Source organism: Pteropus vampyrus, unplaced genomic scaffold, assembly GCF_000151845.1.
Source record: "Pteropus vampyrus isolate Shadow unplaced genomic scaffold, Pvam_2.0 Scaffold32, whole genome shotgun sequence".
Classification (NCBI taxonomy): Eukaryota; Metazoa; Chordata; class Mammalia; order Chiroptera; family Pteropodidae; genus Pteropus; species Pteropus vampyrus.
Window position 1 is genome coordinate 850,107 of NW_011888813.1, and position 20,248 is coordinate 870,354.

The window sequence follows — 20,248 nt, forward strand, 5'->3', positions numbered from 1 at the left end:
AAGATAGTGATACATTTAGTTGAGAAGACAAAGAGGATGCAGAGAAAGGCGCAGCACAACTTCTGTGCTGTTCCTCTTAAAGATACACATCCTGAACTTTAATCGTGAGAGAACAATGACTGAACCCAAACTGAGGTATATTCAATAAAATAATTAAAGGTGCCCATGTCATGGAAGTCAACAAAAGACTGAGGAACTATGACTGAAGACTAAAGAGAGGTGACAACTAAATGCAATACGTGATTCTGAACCTATCTGCATCCTTGGGACACTGGTAAAACCTAAATGGGGTCTGAGTAATAGTTATAATGTATCAGTATTAGTTATTGAAATAATTAGATTTCATGTTTATATCACTTAATGTATTAGAGTCAACTTTCTGCTATGGATGGTTGTATTGTGGTTATGTAGGAAAATGTCTTTGCCGGAAATACTCACTAAAGCATTTGGGTTGCTGGGGCTTCAAACTGGCAACTTCCTTTTAAATGGTTCAGGGAAAAAAAGTTCTTTGTGCTGTATTTCAAACTTTTCTGTAAGTCTGTGATTTATAGTAAGATTTAAAAATATGCTCAGAAATATTAACTGTGCCATATGACTACAGCTCTACTTCATGGAATTTAGTGACATACATTTAAAATTACTGTGATTTTTCACCCTATAATTTTTAGTTTTCTTCCCCTGCCCCTAGCCTTAAAGATAGCAGGGAAAACCAAGAACACCCAGGAAGATCAGAATGCTCAAATTTCCCCCTACATTCTCCATCCACGCCCCCTCCACCCCTAGAAGTTGCAGGAAGTTTCTTTAAACAGTATGTACATTTAAAAATAAAAGACATATGAAAGACAAACTTTGTATGACAACATTTCACCTGCACTGCAAATCAACAAGGGTCTATATTGAGTCAAGAAAGAAGATGACATACTTTAGCAGAGGTAAAATATGAACTCCTTAAGTTCCTAAATCAGCCTCAAAAATGAAATTCTGAGTAAAAGTCTCAAATTTACAACCATAAATAAAATGCTAAAAACTCCAATAACAGAATAGCTTAGAGGAGAGATATAAATTCACGATCTTAAAAACAACACATCTTTCAAACATAGTATATTCAGAAAGGTGAACCTGCGTCCCAAGTCGGGTAGAATGAGTGGTAATGAGAATAGAACATGTACATGGTAGTGCAAGTGGCCAAGTGTAAAGGCAAAACAAAAAGATGCCATGTTAACTGCAGCTTATTTAAAGCCCCTAGCCTTATAATTCTTTGAATTATCTGAAACTGACAGAGGCAAAAAAAAAAAAAAAAAAAAGGAAGAAGAAGAAAAAGAAATTAAGTTCTGGTGACTCTTCGCTGCCTTTAGTTCCACTTGCAATGGAACTCCGGTGGTTTAGCACCAGTTTGGTGAGAGAAAGGCTCCTGGAATGGCTCCACAGGAAGGACTGCTTGTGGTGAAAACAATTTTACATAACAGAGAAATAAAAAATGGACAAGTAAACCAAACCATTACATCTTACAAAAAGGAAAGCTGTTCTGGTCAACAATGGCCTCAGCTGAGCCCAGCTTTCAAGTGACTCCACCCAGGTTACATGTGAGTAAAGAAGCCTCCAGATGATCCCAACCCGCAGCCATTTGAGTCTTCCCCAGTCGCTTGAGTCTTCGGAGCTCAAGCCCCAGATATCGCAAAGACAAGCCCTTCCTGCTGTGCCCTGACCGAATTCCTGACCGGCAGAATCTGTGAGCACAATAAGATGGCTATTGTGTCATGCCCTTAGGGGCATGAGAGAGGCAACAGATAAACTAGAAATCGAATATTAACCCAAAGCGTATATCTAATTACAATATTTCATTTCCTCGCCACCTAGATTTCATCATTTAGCACAGATAAATCATTTATACAGAGGTCCTGTGTCACAGATCCACGCTATAGAATAGGGCAAAGAAATTATCCAAAGCCAACTTTAATAGCTTTTAGCCATTCATTTTTTAGTCACCTGTGTGCTGAATCAATAAGGTTGATGCACCTATGTGATGTAGCTAACTTAGTGCCATACACACAGGTATCTCAAATCGAAGCACACCATTTCTAATAACATCATTTAAGAAAGAGACGATAACACTGAAGCTACTGTTAAGAGGAAGCTACTCACAAGGCTCCACGCTATGTTCACAGCAGTAATATTTTCTTTCGTAATGAATTAATGAAACTGAAAATGATCAACACTTCTAAAATCTATTTCCAAAAATATCTCACTAGAGATAACAAGGATGAATCACAGATAGGAAATAATATTAAGGTAAAATTCTGATTTAAGAAAAGAGGCTTAAATCAATCAAATCAGACATACCACTTCTTTCTTGTTTTTCAATGCAAACCAAATATTATTTAGCACAAAATAGGCTGAGAATGTGAGATCTTTTACAAGAGTAAAACTGACTTTAGAAGCATTAAAAAAGCAACAAGTAAAATTAACATGTCTTGTACTTTTAAAAGTGAAAAAAAGAAAATCCAATTGCTCCCCTTTTATTATAACTTTCTGCAGTCAACACTGCCCTCTAGTGATGCAGAATAGAAGCCAACTATCAGAAAGCACACCTCAAGCTTCACTGTTCATTTTAGTATGTTTAAGTCAGGGCATCTAGTTTGGACTACAAATCCCACCAAAGACAGAATAAACAGATTCGGGATGACCTTTATTAGCTACTGTATGTTAAATTACAAACTCTTTTAAAAGGCATTAAATCAAGGACACTAATTCATGGAAACAGCAGCTTTTATACACAATGGGAATGAAACACCACTATACAATGAATAACATCTTCACATAAAATTGTACAACTCAAGAAAGACCCCGAAGGCTTATTACTTGTGACTTATGAGGGTAGATAGGATAGTTAGATCAAAGTTTCACCATTTGTAGGGAAGAAAATTCAACAGGAAGCGAGCCAGGGTTGTTCTCATGGCACGTGTATCAAACACACTTGGTTTCTGGTCCACAGAAACCAAGGCCTCACTCACCGGACAACTTGCGGATTAGGATACTTGGCTCCTCATTTTAGGGGAGAAAAAAAAAAGCTCAAGAAAAAGAGTATGTTTGGTTGCTTAGTATTTACTGAGCCCAGGAAATATTTCAAGGAAAGAAAGACTTACCAAGGGTGGTGCCATCCTTCCCCATGATGCACTTCATAGAGGTGATGATCTGCTCCACAACAGGTGGTGACAGTGATGTGGCGTACACCGCACTATGAGAATGTGTTCGCAGGTAGTCTATCAGCTCCTGGGGAGTTCACAAAAGCAGGTCATTAGAGGCAATGCTGGAATTCCCTGGCAACGTCACGGCCTCCCTTCCAGGAGAAAGCAGACTCCTCTCGTCAACAGCGCTGGAATAGGGACACTAATCTGAGAGGCAAGGTCAACCAACATGGCCAAAGCACATTGTCAGCAACATCTGGATCAGACACATAGTCCGTAGGCTTTGATTTTTGCTTTTTAAACATGCCAAAACATGGAAAAATGAAAAACTAGTTTTAAAGAAGCCCTCTAAATTTGGAGAACATAGCATTTAGTGTTATAAACAGATCTATAATGCTGAATTAAACAAGAAAGTAATTACTTTTAGATACATTTACTTTTATGTATTACAGAAAATATCATCTGCCTCTTACTACATGTTTGCAAAGCCCATCTTTATATTCCTAAATCAGAGAAAGACAGTTAACATCAATTTTAAAGGCATTAACTATCCTCTAGATACACAAGCTTTATAAAATTATTTAAATGTGACAAATTTATTGGACCTTTCATGAAAACACTAAAGCCATCTTACTGAATAAAGAAAAACCTTGTATGTCAGATACAAGGATTTCAAAAAAATCAGTTGTCTATCTCTATTCTGATACCCTTTAACTTTACTAATTCTTTAAATGTTCATGCAAAAAGCTTATGTATCAGAACCAAATAAGATATAAAATGTGGCTATAAAACAGTGTATCACTTCAAAAATACTAAAAATTGTATAAACCCCACAAAAACATAAACATACTATATTTAAATGATCTCCTAGAGTATTATTTTTCTATATCTTTGTCTAGCAACTAATCTTATCAAAAAGCAATCAACTCTTCAAAATCAACCAGGTCCCATTAACAAAACTGTGAGGTAAAAATCTGTTAAACTTGACTAAAACCACCAATGATGGATTTTTCCTAAAAGGCAATCAATTATTAAGAGAAAGTCCATGTTTGAAGGCTTCCAATGTCAAGTTTTAAAGAGAAATTAAGGACATTTATGAGCACGCACTATGTGCCACATACAACACTTAACATACATTGTTTTTTTCTCTAATACTGTGGATTTTTTAATAACAATTTTATTGATATAATTCACATACCATAGTATTTATTTTCTTAAAGTGTACAATCAGTCGTTTTTGGTATATTCAGAGCTGTGCAACTTTCACCATTACCTAGTTCTAGAACATTTTCATTACCTCAAAAAGAAACCTCGTATCCATTAGCAGTCACTTTCTACTTCCCCTCATCCCATGGCATCCATTAACCTACTTTCTCTACGGTTTGCCTATTCTGGACATACCATATACAAGAAATAATACAACATGTGAATTTTTGTGACTGGCTTCTTTAACCTAACATAACGTTTTCAAGGTTCATCCATATTGTAGCATGGATATACAGTTTTTAAATCCTTACTACAATCTTATAAGCTAGGCATATTTATCTGTTTTACTGATGAGAAAACTGAAAGGCCTTGCCCGAGGTCTCACAAAGGCCTCTGATTCCATGGACTGAAGATTTCTAACATGGCACATGGATTCTCCAATGCCTTGAGTTTATATAATTTTTAAATTAAAAAAAAAAAAAAAAAGGCTAGAAAAATAATCTTTTTTCTCCCTGTTTCTATGCTCATCCATGATGTACTTGAGTCCAAGGGCAGGGAAATTGGTCTTCTACACCCATTGGCTCCCATGACAACTGCGCTACTTTGAAATTATGAGCACAACTCAAATCTAGCAGAAGACTGTGGCAAACAGGCAGCACCACTTGTGGCTTTCTTCATACAAGAGGGCATTCTATATCGCCAACCAGCCTGTAATTTAGAATGAAGCTCAAATAAGAAAACAGCAAACAATGAACAGAACCAGCCTTTAGCACATCAGAGTCACTCACCAGGCAGCTGAAGTGTGAACTCCAGGCACCATCTGTGTGCCTAAGCCACAAATGAATTCGGGATCTCCACATCCCAGTTCGGGACTCTGCCTGCTAAATGTGAACAAGCAAATCTAGTAGTCAGTACCTTTACCCTTCACTGCTCAATTCTCACGGCCCATTTACCTTCTTGCCTCCAATGTATCCTCCAGAAGCACCAAAGCTCTTGGTGAATGTTCCCATCATAACGTCCACATCCTCAGGATCCAGACCAAAGTAATCTACCACACCTCGACCTGTAGGGCCCAGAGCCCCAATGCTGTGAGCTTCATCTAGATATAAGTATGCCTTGTATTTCTTCTTTAGGGCAATCACTTCGGGAAGGCGAACAATAGATCCCTCCATGCTGGCAAAATAGAGTAAGAAATACATACACTGAGACTTCTTAACTCTCAAAATTGGGAGTTGGCCACTTTATTATCATTAATTTTTTCAGTTTACTGCTTTTTAAAATGGTCTAACAACTCTGCCTGTAGTTTTAAACTGGCAAAGTTAGATGAAGCCATAGCTAGAGCGATGTCCAGGGGAAAGGAGACTGGATCTTTTAAAATAAGCACCAGAACACAACGGATCTTAATTCACTAGAGAGAAATAAAGGTCACAGCAGATTCTTCTAAAGTGTATAATTATAGGCAACATTAGACTTTAATCACATTGTAATTAAAATTACACACAAGAATTAAAAAAAAAACATTAGGAAGTAAGAGAGTAAATGCAAGGGCTAAAAAAGAGGTAACGAAAATAAAATATTTAAAACTAAATGGTGTGTAATTTGTTTTGACATATTAGAAAACATATTCCAATTCTTGCCTCTATGTATAAATTCCCTCTACAAACAGTAGAAAAACAAAGGACCTAAACAGAAGGGGCATTTGGAGACCATGTAGCATGATGGGAAGAATAAAGAAGAGTCAAGACAAAAAAATTTCTGTTCTAGTGCTAACTCTGCTTCCAGGTATTTTAACAAGTCATAAACACTGTCTCCTTAGTTTCCAAAGGGGTCTAGCTTAGCGTTCCCTTCAGCTTAAAAATTCCATGACTTCATGGAGCCAAAACAGAAAGTAATAATAATCAAGCAGGATTACCTATATATTCCCTCCACAAGGATTAGAATCTTCTTCCAGGGCCTTCGAGTCCGAGGCTGACCATAAACAATGGCATCTTTCAATAGTTTCTCTAGGCTTTGCATATCTACAGCACAGACAAAAGAATTTCAACATAAAGTAACTTCCTCTTTCTTAACTTTATTCCAGAAATGCAAATATACATTTCCTATTCAGGCGGTGTGTCTCAGATAGCAAAAGACATTAACAAAATTTGAACTGGGAAGAAAAAGATAGGGCAAAATGGGTGAGCTACTGCCAAGTCTGAATTAAAATCTCATCTGAAATGTGACAAATGTTCAAAACCACAAACTCAATAAACAGCTGTGGTACAGCTGAGTCAGCTGGTTAGCATGCTTATGAAATGATCATTGTTTCATGTCAAATACCTTGCCATTTGGGTAGTTGTTTTTTTTTTGGAATTAAAAAAACAAACGGAACCTTAAACCCAAGGAAGCAATCAAAAAAGAAAGAAAAAAAAAAAACCAACAAAAAAAGAAGAAAAAACCAACAAAAAAAAGTAAAACCCCCAAAAAACAAAATTCCGCCGGGAGGGGCACTTCCAAGTACATGCTCATTTCCTTTCACCAGGATATACTCAATAAATGCTTGTTAAATCGCTTTATCTTGGTGGTGAGTTAAATATATACCAGTTTGGGCATGCATGAATCTCGGTGTGAAGCAAACTTGGCGATCAGCTGAGACTGCTCCACGTTTGATTTCATCTGCTATCTGTACACAACCAAGTTCTTGTGGCTCTGCTGGTCCCTAAGGTGATTCACGGGCCTGAGAAACGACCTGGCTGGTGTGACCACTGATGAGAATCATAATCTTCCTGCTAAAGATAAATGCTTTGAAGACCACTGTTGCCACCACTAGACTTCATACTTAAGACTTTTGTCCTGAAATATTGCCCTTAAGAAGCCCTGCCCAGATCTTTGCAACATTGAGTCTGGGGTGTACTTAACAGGAGTGGGAGACATCCTATCATAAAACCTGGTTTTATAGTCTTTACTGCTCATCACTGAAGGAGAGGGTTACAAAGTTACATGATTTTGCTCTTTTCATAAAAGGACTTTGGTAGAAAAGAGATATAAAGCAATAAAAGCACATAACACAAACAAGATGGCCAAAGGTTGTGACTGTTTACACATTCAGTTATTCCTAACAACACAATCTGCTACCTAACCCAGAGATCGAAGATGCTGCCACAGAAGAATGTCTGATCTGAAGCCGCCAGTCCAGCTGCAGAGGGCAATAAGTGGCAATCAGCAAGAGACAATGAAAAATGTACTCATTGTTTTAGTTTCCGCTGTTTACATGCAGCAAGGAAGAGGAAAATAAATACTGATTCAAATTTTTAGATGAAATATCTATAGAATGCTTAACCATTATATCAACTTAGCAAAAAAAAAAAAAAAAATCCAGTATCTCTCTTATTATGCTCTGCGAATCCCATGTAAAATAAAGATTTAAATAAATGTACCACAAAACCACCAGAAGAAGCATAAGAGGATAAATAACCCTATTATCTTAGAACAGGAAAGGCATTAACATAAAATCCAAGTCATAAGACAATAAATGTGCAACATAAACATTTTAATAAGTCTGCACAAGACACTGAAAACAGAGTTAAAAAGTAAATATTGCAATATAAAAGAAAGGATAATTAATATAAAGAGCTCTTAGTAAAAAAGAGAAACCATTTGAAAACGGTCAATTTACAAAGAAATGCAAACACAATACCGTATAAAAAGTTGCTCGATAATAATCAAAAAAATAAAAATTAACGTGTTATTGACTTATTAGAGTAGGAAAATTTTTAAATGATTCATAACGGCCTATGTTGGCTTGAGTCAGAGTCACATTGTTGAGTAAATACTGGTACAGTGCTTGGAGGCAATTTGGAAAAGTACAAAAATATTTGTACCCCTTGAATCAGGAATTCTGTTAGGAATTTATCCTAAGGCACTAATCAGACCACTGAGCAAAAATGTGGGTATAGGTAGTACTGTTTCTAGTAAAAAAAACTTAGAAGCAACCTCAGTGTCCAAATTGAGAGCTGGACTAAAGGCACCTCCAGACACTGCCTGCCCCTCAGGCATTAGAAGAGAAGAGCCCAACAGCATTCACAACGTGTTGTAAAAAAAAAAAGAGCAGGTCACACGACAGTGTTTAATGAATCCCACTCACATAAAACAAAATACAGTTTGCATCATTCTCATTGCAAAACACTTTAGACAAGACAAAGACAAAAGGAAGAAAATTATTACCATCCAGAAACCTTTCATCCAGGGGCACAGACCTAACATTTGGGTGTATATTCTTCCAGACTTTTGTCTGTACATGTACATGTTTTAGTAAAAGTTGATATTAAACATATAGTTTGTTAATCTTTCCTCCCGACATGTAACTGTTTTAACGATGAAAGTTATGCATTTTTATTGCAAATAATTATTTTAATAACCCAAAAAGATATTTCCACTTAAGGAGAAAGTTTTGGCTTAGTGCCTGCCACTTCTCTCTGTGTTTTCATGGCATCTGTTCACATCTGTACTTCAGTACCTGTCCTTTGTATTCTAACCATTGATTTGTGTATAGTCTCAGAGATCCTTGAGATCAGGGATCCTGCTTTATTCGTCTCAGTACCCCTAGTGTTGTGCTCAGAGACACACAGGCATGTAGGAAATGCATACTGAACAAGTGACCTGTAAACAAGGAAAAAGGCTGAAAGTCAAGTGAAAGGAGAATGTCCTATTTGTACCAAAAGGTTTCCTTCAGCCTCTATTTTTATTACAATGAGGAAGAGAATAACTTTTAAAAGAGAATAATTTTTAAAAGATTGGACTAGAAGGACATTTTACATGTTGCTACTTCAACTTCACTTAAATTTTCTAATATTAATGTAAGTAAAGTTACTACTGCCACAACCTAAAGAATATTAAAACTAAGGCCAGCAGTGACTTTCACAACTAACTCACTGTTGTGTTTGAAGACTCGAATGGTTGCTCCTGAGAGTCTGGCTCCTAGAACCAGCGATGCGTGGTTCAGTTCATCACTCAGAATCAGGCAACCCTGCAAAACCACAAGCACAGGAAGGTAAGAAGCTGGGGGGAAAGGTTTCGTTATACAAATTACCAAAATAAAATCATTAATAATAATTTTATCTTATTAAGGAAAGCTTGTACAACAGCAAAGTTACCAATTTCAAGAAAGTATGTATAATAACTTTTTTGCAAAATTAACTTAGAAGTAGATACGAAATTCTAGCCTTTTAATTTCTTCAGTCCTAAGATGATCATAAATATTCAAATATATTCAAATATTTATACCTAAAATCTGACATATCAGAGAGTTTTCATAGATTTTCAGTTTTGTTGGTCTGATGGAATTCCATGCATTTTGGTAGGATGTACTATTTTATTCGTGGAAAAAGTTTTGGGGAAAAGGAAGCTGAGGGACTAATGTCTGTGGATATAGTACATTCTTCCTCTCGTTCCTAAGCGACATGGAGTGTAGGCCTCGGTTTTGCCCTCAGAATTCTTGAACGAGCTTTACTTTAACATGTAAATATGGGCTTCTGCTAAGGCAACAAGAAAAGTCTGAAGCAGTCAGGATTTGTATTTCTTTTCCAGTTCTTACCTTTCCACATCTCATGCAGGCTCCAACCGGTAAGATCTGAACTCAGAAATAGTATTTTTCTGTCAATAATGACCTCAAAATATCCAATTAGATGAAAAAAGTAAAGTGCAGAAAGTATCAGCATACTCCCATGACAATAAAAAGAGAAGATATAGACACATATACATACGGCTACTTACTACAGGATAATCCTGGAGGGATACTTAAGAAACTTGTAATAGTAGTTTTCTGTCTGAAATTTTTACGTGTGCAAAGTTTTTATTTTTAAGTAAAAATGTTACCTAGTTAAAAGTGTGTAGATTAAAAACAAAGAGAAGTAGAATTGGTACCAAAATGGACTGATGGTTTTTAAAACGTATGTTATGTATATACATGCACACGGATATCTGTATATGTGAGTTAGTACATATTCATATATTTTTCTAGATGTATCCACTGAGGAGCAAGACGCGATGACACCCCAGCAGCAATAAACACCGGATCTTGGTTTCTAAATACCATCCTCCAGTAAAATGAACTGGGGCTCAGTGGAGCAATAACTGGTTGTCCCCAAGGCTAAGGTAGGTAAAAGAACCTAGAGCATCTTGTTAAGCTATGAAGTAAGAAAGTGCTTTAGGCAAAAAAAAAAAAAAAAAGATGGCGCATATTCAAAGGGTACAGGAGCCCACCTGAAAAATCTCCCAATGGCCAAAACTAGAACAACTTGAGCAAAAAAATAAAAAGCAATCATGTTGGACCCAAATAATAAAATATTCACAAATCCATACTTATATAAATAAATATGAGAGAAGCAACACCTCTTCCTTGAGAAGAGTCAAGGTCATGAAAGACAAGGAAAGATGACAACTAAATGTGATGAGGGTACCATAGCTTAACAGAAATACGGCATCAGTGGAAAAATTGGTGAAACCGAAATAAGTTCCGTACTTTAGTTAATAGTATCGTATCAAGGTTAGTTTCTTAGGTTTCATAAATGTTCCAGTGTTATATAAGATATAAATACAAAGAGAAGTTGAACGAAGGGTATAGAGGAACTCTCTGTACTCCCTTGTTCTATTAGTTTAGATTTAACTTTGAAAAGAAGTGTTAAAATTGAAAATAAATGAAATGGAGAAAAAAATGAGAGAAACAGGAAAAAAATGAAGAAAGGCTGAATTTCCCTTAAAGTCTAAATCCTTTACCTAACTGCTCTTGGCATTCCTCTACACCCGAAAAGGATCCCCCTATCCTTTCCCTCTACACAATTTTATTTTCTTCTCTTTACAGCTAAATTTTCTTCTGGCAAAATCTGCAACGTAATTGTGTTCTTTTTGTTTATCACCTCCTTTTTATTTTTTAGACAACCTTATTCACCATTTCTATGTGTCATCATTGTTTTTCCTTCTAATCTACTATGAGGCTCTATGATATCCTTTGTTCAAAATAAAAATTAAATGTCAGCAGTTAACAACTAAGTGATCAATGTTTCAGGCATTATGTTAAGGGTTTTAAACACATTATTACTTTAAATCCTCACAACAAATCTGTGAGGTAGGTACTATTATTATCCCCATTTTACATATGTGAAAACTCCTGTTCAGAGCAGTTACGAATCTTGCCCAAGGTCGCAAGCATGTAAGTGACTCAATACAAAGTTTCTGCTTCCAGAATGCATGCTCTTAGTCAATATACTGCCTCCCCCTGCCTTAAGCAGAATAATCAACCACCTCACATAGAAATTTAGTATCAGATTCAAAGAAATATTAAAACTGGATTAGTTGTTGCCTTTTTTGTGGATTAATATTTAAGAACATTTCAACTATGTTTGACTTGGAAGATAAATCTTGAAGGTAGTATCTTTCATGTCTGCATGTAATTCTAGATAGTGATTGTTAAGAGTTTGTGAGCACACAAGAAGTCAGATGAGATTATTTAACTCTCTCATGGGAAAAATTCTAAGAAATTCCAAATAAGAATCTCAAGTTTATGATGCCAAAATGCAGGAAAGCAATGTATTATAATTAATGTGAAGTCGAAGAACCATACATTTATATCTTTCAAGGAATCTGTCCATTGTATCTAAGTTGTTGAATTTACTGGCATAAAGTTGTTCTTTACATTTCCTTATTATCCTTCTAATGTCTAGCAGCTGTATAGTGGTGTACCCTCTCTCATTCCTGCTGCTGTTAATTTTTGTCTTCTCTTTTTATCACAATCAGTCTGGCTAGAGATTTATCAATTGTATTCACTTTCTCAAAGAATCAGCTTTGGATTCACTGATGTCTCCTGTTGTCTATTTTCTATTTCACTGATTTCTGCCTTTACCTTTATTGTATCCTTCCTCTGGAATCTTTGGGTTTAATTTGCTCTTCATTTTCTAATTTCGTTAAGATAGAAGTTTAGATGGCTGACTCAAACTCTTTTTTCCTAATATAAGCATTTAAAGCTATATATTTCCATCTGAGCATTGCTTTAGACTCATCCCACAAACTGTGACATGTTACATTTCAAATTAGTTCAAGTATATTTTATTTTGTTTCTCTTTGACCCATGGGTTATTTAAAAGTGTAATGTTTAGTTTTCAAATATTCAAAGATTTTCCAGATCTTTGTGTTACTGATTTCTATTTAATTCCATTATGGTCAGAGAACATATTTTGAATAATTTAAATTCTATTAAATTTGTTAAGCCTTGTTTAATGGCCTAGAAAATGGTCTATCTTGGTAAATGGTTTGCTGCTTTTAGGTGAAATGTTTCGTAAATGTTAAGCTGGTTGACAGTGTTTTTCAAGTGTTCTATATCTTTACTGATTTTCATTCCAGTTCTTTTGTCAGTTATGGAGAGAAGACAACTGAGATCACTAATTACAATTCTGCATTTGTCCATTTCCCCTTTTGGTCTCATCAATTTTTGCTTCATGTACTTTGAAGTGCTGTTATTAGATGCCTATACATTTAAAATTCTTTGTCCTCTTAATGATTAACTCTTTTATCACTATGCAATGTTCCTCCTTATCCCAAATATTCCTTGCTCTGAAATCTTTAGATTAATATAGTCACTCTTTCTTTTGATTATTGTTTGCATGCTATATCTTTTTCTATCCTTTTACTTTTAACCGATCCGTCTTTAAATTTAAAGTAGGTTTCTAGTGGAAACCTACTTAATTTTACCTAATCTGACAGTCTTCCGGCTGGAATATATAAACCATTTACATTTAATGTGATATCAATATAGTTGGGTTTAAATGTCCTCTCTGGTGATTTGTTTTCTATTTTTCCCATCTGTTCCTTGGGGAACCATACATTTATATAACTGAAAAGAACTTTAGAGTTAACCTAATCCAAGCACCTCATTTTACAAAGAAAAATCTGGAGCTCAGAAAGGTTGTGACATTGTTCAGTCCCACAGCTAAATCTAACCATATAACCAACCAAACAAAAACTCTAGTCTTCTGACTCATTAATTCACTATTCTTTTCAATACACCATTCATAGATATCAATGTTAAAATTGAGAATAACCTTGAGGCACCTTTCAAACTGATAGTGCCAATCTGCTAAAATGTTATTTACAATGTCTCATCTCTTTTTCACTATCCTCTCACAAACTCTATCCACAGAAAATACACACAATGTGCATGTATATTACTTTTAACCTACATTATTAACCTATATTATTAACATATACACACTCATACACAATCTGTCGATATATACCCGAGCAACATGCAGTACAGTGAGAATATACTGTTGTTATTTTCTACTTAGGAAAAAACCACCTGTTAAATAACTTTCAAAACTAAACATTTTTTCTTTTAAAATTTTAGTCTTTTATGAGGTTTTATTAGAATCCCTTCAAAACTGTATGAAATCAAGAAGGTAAGATTCATCTAACGGAAGAGGAAAAGATCATGGATTCTAGCAAGAAAGCTTCAACTAAGTCTCCAAGGGATATGCTTATCCAAAAATGTGTGACAGAAATATCTTTGGGTAAACTATGTTTAGCCTAAAGTTTATGATAGCTTCTGGCTTGCTCTGAATGTTTTACAAAACAAAGTAAGATATATATTAATGACAGACTGTCTTACTTTGCTAACAAGAGCAGGAATGTTCATTGAATTTGTTGCAAATCCCATGCCATATGCCATAGCAGCTTCTACTCCCAAGAAACTTGCCACAAGCTTCTCTAGTTCTTCATGCTTGTCCAGGTTCCCTGTGTAAAGAAGTTATTGAAGTCAATACCACCAAATCCCAAATTTAAATCCCTGGCTATTTTATAAAAAGAAATCATAGTCTACATGTTATAACCTTTTCGGGCTAAGGTAAAAAGCTCATAAAGAACATTTTCAGACTAAGGTAATGACTCATAAAGAACACAACAGTTGAATACATTCAGATTCAGCATCTGTGGTGGAATTTCTGTAAGTGGGTTGGTTACCAACACGTTCTCCAATTCCAGTTCATATATGGCAGTTCTAGGTCTAGGCCTTAAGAGGCCTAGCAACATCTGCTTTCATACTTTTGAAGTTAGCTGTCCCATAAAATAGTCTAATTAGCCTGCTGTAAAGAGACCATGTGGAGAGAGGGGCTCTGGAGGATAAAAACTAAGGTAGGGGTCAGCCCTCAGCTGATCCCACTACCCAAATGAGCAGATGTATGGGTGAAGCCATCTTGGATACTCAATCTTCAGTCATAATGCTCCACCCAACACCAAGTGGAGCTGAGGTCAACGTTAAATTCTCCCAAAACTGCAGAATCACAAGCTAATAAATGTATGTTTCTGTTTTAAGTCACGAAGTTTTGGAATGGTTTGTTAAGTACCAAAAGACAGATTAAATAGCGCTTTCCTTCACTCTGATCTGACTGGTAAAGTTGTATTATGATTTTACATTAGTACTCAAATCTGTAAGGGTCAAACAACCCTGATCAATAATACTAGCTATATGCAAACAGAAAAGCTACTGGGAAAGAAAACTGCTGAACTTGGATGCTATGTGTCCTTAAAGCTTAATCAAGTAATTTAACTTCTCTGGGCATCAGTTTCTTATTTGTTAAATACCAATAATAATATTTGCTCTATCTACCTCATCGTCATGACATTTTGTGAAGATCAAAAGAGGTAATATGTTCAAGCACTTTATAAAATATAAAGAGCTATAAAGATGTACGATTACTATATGTTGTCGATGCTCCCTTAATCACATCTTTGGGGACTCTGACTGGGAACAACCCAGCTGTATGTGCCAAACTCTAGACCAGTGAGAAATAATGAATTGTCATTTTAATTCACTAAGTTTTGGTGTGATTCACAGTAATAAATATCTAGAAAGATGCTTTATAACTTTGATGGTTATCAGTTCTCTGGAACAAAACGGAAGGATCTGGAATCTTCTTTTGAACTAAAATAAATTAAATCTCTTAATATAAATCTGCAATATTTTAGACTTATAATAATAAGAATTAGCATTTATTGAATGTTTACCATGTTACAAGTGCTTATATGCATTAGCTTACTTAATTCTTAAAACAGTCTTGTATGGTAGGAATTCTTATTAGCACTAAATTACCAGTATGGAAAAAGATTAATCTTCATATGCCCATGGGCTCAATAAAGGTAAGTGGCACTCTCAACCACTATCATTTGCAAAAGGAAATGAAGCCAACATTAAAGTTACAAATTAAACAAATACTGATGGAACTTTTCTAGATATATTCTGTATGTATAACATAACGGAAAAGAAAAAGGTATCTCACTATGTGTTAAAGTGTTAAAATCATCCATCACTTCAGAAAAATAAAGCATTCTTTACTTGATCTAAACTACACAGCAAAGTATGTATTTGGATACTTAATAGTCTAGTTCTCTTATCAGTATTCCATCCTGAGCAAAAAAGTTAAGACTATCAGCTAGCCAAACATAGCCTATACTCACCAATTTCCTGCCGAGTGCTGCACACGCCAACTCCATACTCCTTTAGGACTCTGGCAGCTGCTTCCTGACATGATCCAGTATTCCGTGCAAATCCAAGATAGTTGTAGGAACCCATGTTTATAACACCTTTAATTGTATTCCCTGTGTACCTGTATTTCAACAGCATGAAAGTTCATGAAACTCATGAGCAAGTCAAATACTTACACGTGATAATAAATGTATTGGTAATACAAAAGGAAGCACCATATATAGGAAGTGGAGAGAATATGGTCTAAATGAAAAGCAGCTCAAACACACTATCAATAAGGGAAATAGAAGTTTAAACAAAATACCAATTTTCACTTATCAATAATGACATTTAAAAACTGACCAAATCTAGTATTGGCCAAGACAGTCTCATACAGTGTAGATAAGAATATCCAGTACAAATTTTTTGGAAGGCAGTTTGGCAGCACTTATCCATTAAAAGATATATATACTCTTTGAATCAGCAATGCCCACATGCATATGAAAGGATATATGCATAAGGATCCTTTAAAGGTCACTACAATAGACCATGTTCCTTCTCCAGGCACACGAACCAGTGACATTCTACATGGGGGAAGCTCAGACAGCCTGGGCCCCCAAGTGTAGATGACATGGTTCCGAAGCCCCACCAATCTAAGAAGGACAAGAAATGTGGACAAGAAATAAAGTACAGCTCTATTCACTCTGAGATTTTGGGGTTTTTCACACAGGATGATGCAGCCTAACCTGATATACACTATACTGTAGGATACTAAGTAGCCACTACAAATAATGAGCTTACTGTGAATATACACAAGGATGTTACTGATATGTTAGCAATTTAAAAAAAAAGCAAGATGTCATATGATTTTTACAGTATGATCTCATTATTGTAAATCGAAAACTATCTGTGTGTAACTCCAGTAGATACACTACATACATATCCCACAGAAAACATCCGAAATAATACACAACAAACTGGTAACAATGGTTACGTCAGGGGAGCGAGGATTTGTGGGAGAGTGGATTTACAGGGGGATAGTGGTTAGTTGTCATGGGGTCTTTCAGTTTATCTGTATTGTCTGTCTTTTTTGTATATATATATATAATGACAATGCAATCGTAATATCTGAGCAATCTAAACAAAATTAAATTTTATGAATATAAAGTTTTCTAACCTATTCAACCCATTAAAGTAAAAACATACCACATATCCTTGAATACTTTGAGAAATCAAAATATCCAGAAATAAATTCAGACAATTGATTCTGTAAGTGGCATAATAGAAAGGACAGTTATTCTTTGGGGTTTTGTTTGTTTGCTTTGTTTTAATAGGTCAAATTTTGTTTTCAACTATAACTCAACACAGTATCAAGGTACTAAAAAAATTATCAAAAATAATAAACAACAGGCAAGGAAACTAATCACGTTGCACTGTTCTTTCAGCTTCTACTGTTGTTTTGACAAAATACTGTCAAATGTGCAACAGAATATTTTCTGAAATAAAGAAATTCTTTTTTTATTGTTGTCAAGAAATAATTTCCCAACCAAGACTCACTTGAATGACCAGTTGTAATCATGAGATTGTCTCTCCATGATGTCCACCCTGGCTCCAGGCACACTACAGATCGGTCGATTCCAGTTGTCTCTAATCCTCATGTAGAGGTTCCGTGTATAGAAGTTTTCAAAATCCTGATATAATGACACAAAGTCCTGCCAAAAAATGGTGAAATAACTGAGTTACTTTCAAAAAATTTACAACTTCCTTTTTCATACTGTAAGAGTACTTGAGAACGAGAGGTCAATTACACTGAATTAACTGATATGAAAGACATTTTGAAATTCATTAATTCTGGTTATTTAAAACAACTCTTAATAAGGCAACAGTCATGTAGCTTTGACGGCTGACATATAAGAAAGTTACAAATAACTATCTGACTGCATGAATGTGGAGCCAAAATTAAAATAAAGTAGGCCTCATAAAAGTAAAACTTAGTTGTATAATTCTGTATTTTCCTTCCTAATAAACTCGAAAAGACTGCTCTTTGGCTGCTGCACCCTCCTGCTCGTAAAAAAATTGACTGGGGGAAATGCCATAAAACCCCTATAATTCCAGTTTCGAACAAACAAAAAAAGAATTCCAAAATTAAGATTTCACTCTCAGCATATTTTCAAGGATCAAAATGAAACAAATTCAAAGAAAAATGATAAACAAGAAAGAAAAATGATAAACAAGAAACACTAAGAGGTAGGTTATAGAAAGATACCTATCTCAGCTTTCTTTCCTTGGATGGCAGTTTTTAAAAATAAAAAACAAAATAAAAAAAGATTTTCAAAATGAATGCCCATGACCATGGACTAAACCTTTCTTTCCTCCCCTAAGTTAAATTATACTAAAGTCTGTAAAAAATAAAATTACAGTGGAGCTAAAATGAACGAATTATGTTATATCCCACATGGTATATGATCACTGCTCAGAACACATGTGACCAGACCACATGAATCATCTCAACTCCTGAAGGTAGGATAAAGCAAACAAAAAAAACTCTATACCACAGTTTTACTACAGTCAGCAAACCACTGAGCATCAAGTCCTCAGATCTAGGCTTGGTGCCAATCTAAAATAATCTGTTAAATAAACTAATCAAAGACATTCGAAGATTAAGCTTTATTCCATAAAAGATTTTCATTGCTAAAGAAGATTCTACATAAAACTTTAGAATTAACAACCTTCTATGACACTGGACTCTAAAGCACCTTTTAAATATGCCTCACAATAGATAAAATTTCCTTACAAAAAGCCTGGCAGTCAGGAAGTACTCTTAGGAATTTGCAGTACCTGATACCATCTCTTTTGAAACTGGTTCCAACATTCACATTTCTTTATGAGAAAATATCCGTAAATGTGTCTACCACAATTGGAAATTTATTAAATAGTCTGACGCTTTTCCAACAAGAATACTGGATAAATGAAAATTGGAACAGAGACATCCGAATTCTAATTCTTTTGACTATTATTCACCATGTATTTTCTTAAGAAAAAAAGCAAAAAAAGTCATCTCCAATCCTTAGTATTATTCCCAATCTTCTTAGTACTCTTCCCAATCTTGTTTCTTTATAATCTTTCTAAACACTGCACATTAATTTTATAGGTATTAACTCAAATATTTTTTTAGGCGAGGCAACCCTTGGTTGACCTCACAGATTGCAAGGACGTTGTCGGCTTACAATTCCTTATGTTTTTATTTATTTTTTACACCTACAGCACCTGGTCTTCCTAGGTGGTCTCCCATCCAAGTACTAACCAGGCCCGACCCTGCTTAGCTTCCAAGATCAGCCGGGATCGGGCTTGTTCAGGTGGCATGGCCGTAGATCAAATTTTTATTAGCAACAAAGAACAATATCTTTTGTGTTTACATTATAAACATTGGAAAAAACTTAGAGTCTGGTCCTATCTACTAGAAAGGTTATCAAACCCCAAGACAGAAAACAGGCTGCAGGCCAGAATGAGGCAGAGCTTTGGGTAACCAGTGACAAAACTGTCTGTGGTTGGGGGGAAGGGATGGGTTCCAATATCCTACAGAGACAATGCCAAGATCAGAGAGCTCTACGTCTCCTTAACATTACAGGGACAGAACAATTAAGTCCCTGAGATGGGAACAGACTTGCGGAGTGAAGAATTTGTCACTGGGAGGGATGTTAGAGAACAAAAGCGGATTGGACAGAATGGTAGATAAGGCTTCCTTTTAGCCCCTAGCTAAATTCCAGAGAGCAGCTTGGACTGCAGTGAGAAAATGTTTGGTAGGGAGATCTGAAGGGCAGGCAAGCTAACCAAAATCCCTACAGCTTAGCAATAAAGTGAGAAAGGGGACAGGAGAGAATCACTACTTAACGTTCGAGTTCTAGGCAATAGGAATATTGTTTTCCAAAAATATCTCATACACTTTAAATATTTTAGGACGAGGGTGAAACTAGAAGAGTCCGTCTTTTCATTCACCCATTCAAATATCTTTCACTGAACACTCAATATACACTTAGACTCTCTGCTAGACTCCAGATTCATTAAAGAACAAGACAGTTCCCTCTGTGCAACAATGACACCTCCACTATGCCTACTCTCATCCACTGCCTTCCACTCCCATGCTTATCTCCCTCTTCTTCCTCCTCAGTTTAGTTCCTGTGAAATGATTTCAGTCAGGGCCAACCTAATACTCTTTTGCTCAGTCACTGAACAAATATTTACTGAGCAGTCCACTTTCCAGGCACTAAGCTAGGCACTGGGGATAAAAATGAATAAAACCTCTACAATCCCAAGGATCTCTTAGTGTAGTGGAGAGGCATACAAAGTTACAATGTAATACAGCAGCGGT

At 35.6% G+C, this 20,248-nt stretch overlaps 1 protein-coding gene and 1 pseudogene across 2 annotated transcripts in view; both read right to left on the bottom strand.

Moving 5' to 3' along the window:
- Positions 1–20,248, bottom strand: part of SPTLC2 (serine palmitoyltransferase long chain base subunit 2) — an 88,619-nt gene that overhangs the window by 40,783 nt on the left and 27,588 nt on the right. For both annotated transcript variants that reach the window (XM_011357086.2, XM_011357085.2), the window contains exons 3-9: positions 17,437–17,591; positions 15,873–16,021; positions 14,029–14,153; positions 9,303–9,396; positions 6,304–6,409; positions 5,345–5,564; positions 3,144–3,270 (exon numbers count right to left, since the gene is read on the bottom strand). In XM_011357086.2, coding sequence (XP_011355388.1) covers positions 3,144–3,270; positions 5,345–5,564; positions 6,304–6,409; positions 9,303–9,396; positions 14,029–14,153; positions 15,873–16,021; positions 17,437–17,591 — 976 coding nt within the window. The remainder of the gene's footprint in view (positions 1–3,143; positions 3,271–5,344; positions 5,565–6,303; positions 6,410–9,302; positions 9,397–14,028; positions 14,154–15,872; positions 16,022–17,436; positions 17,592–20,248) is intronic.
- On the bottom strand, positions 19,135–19,252 carry LOC111737933 (annotated as a pseudogene).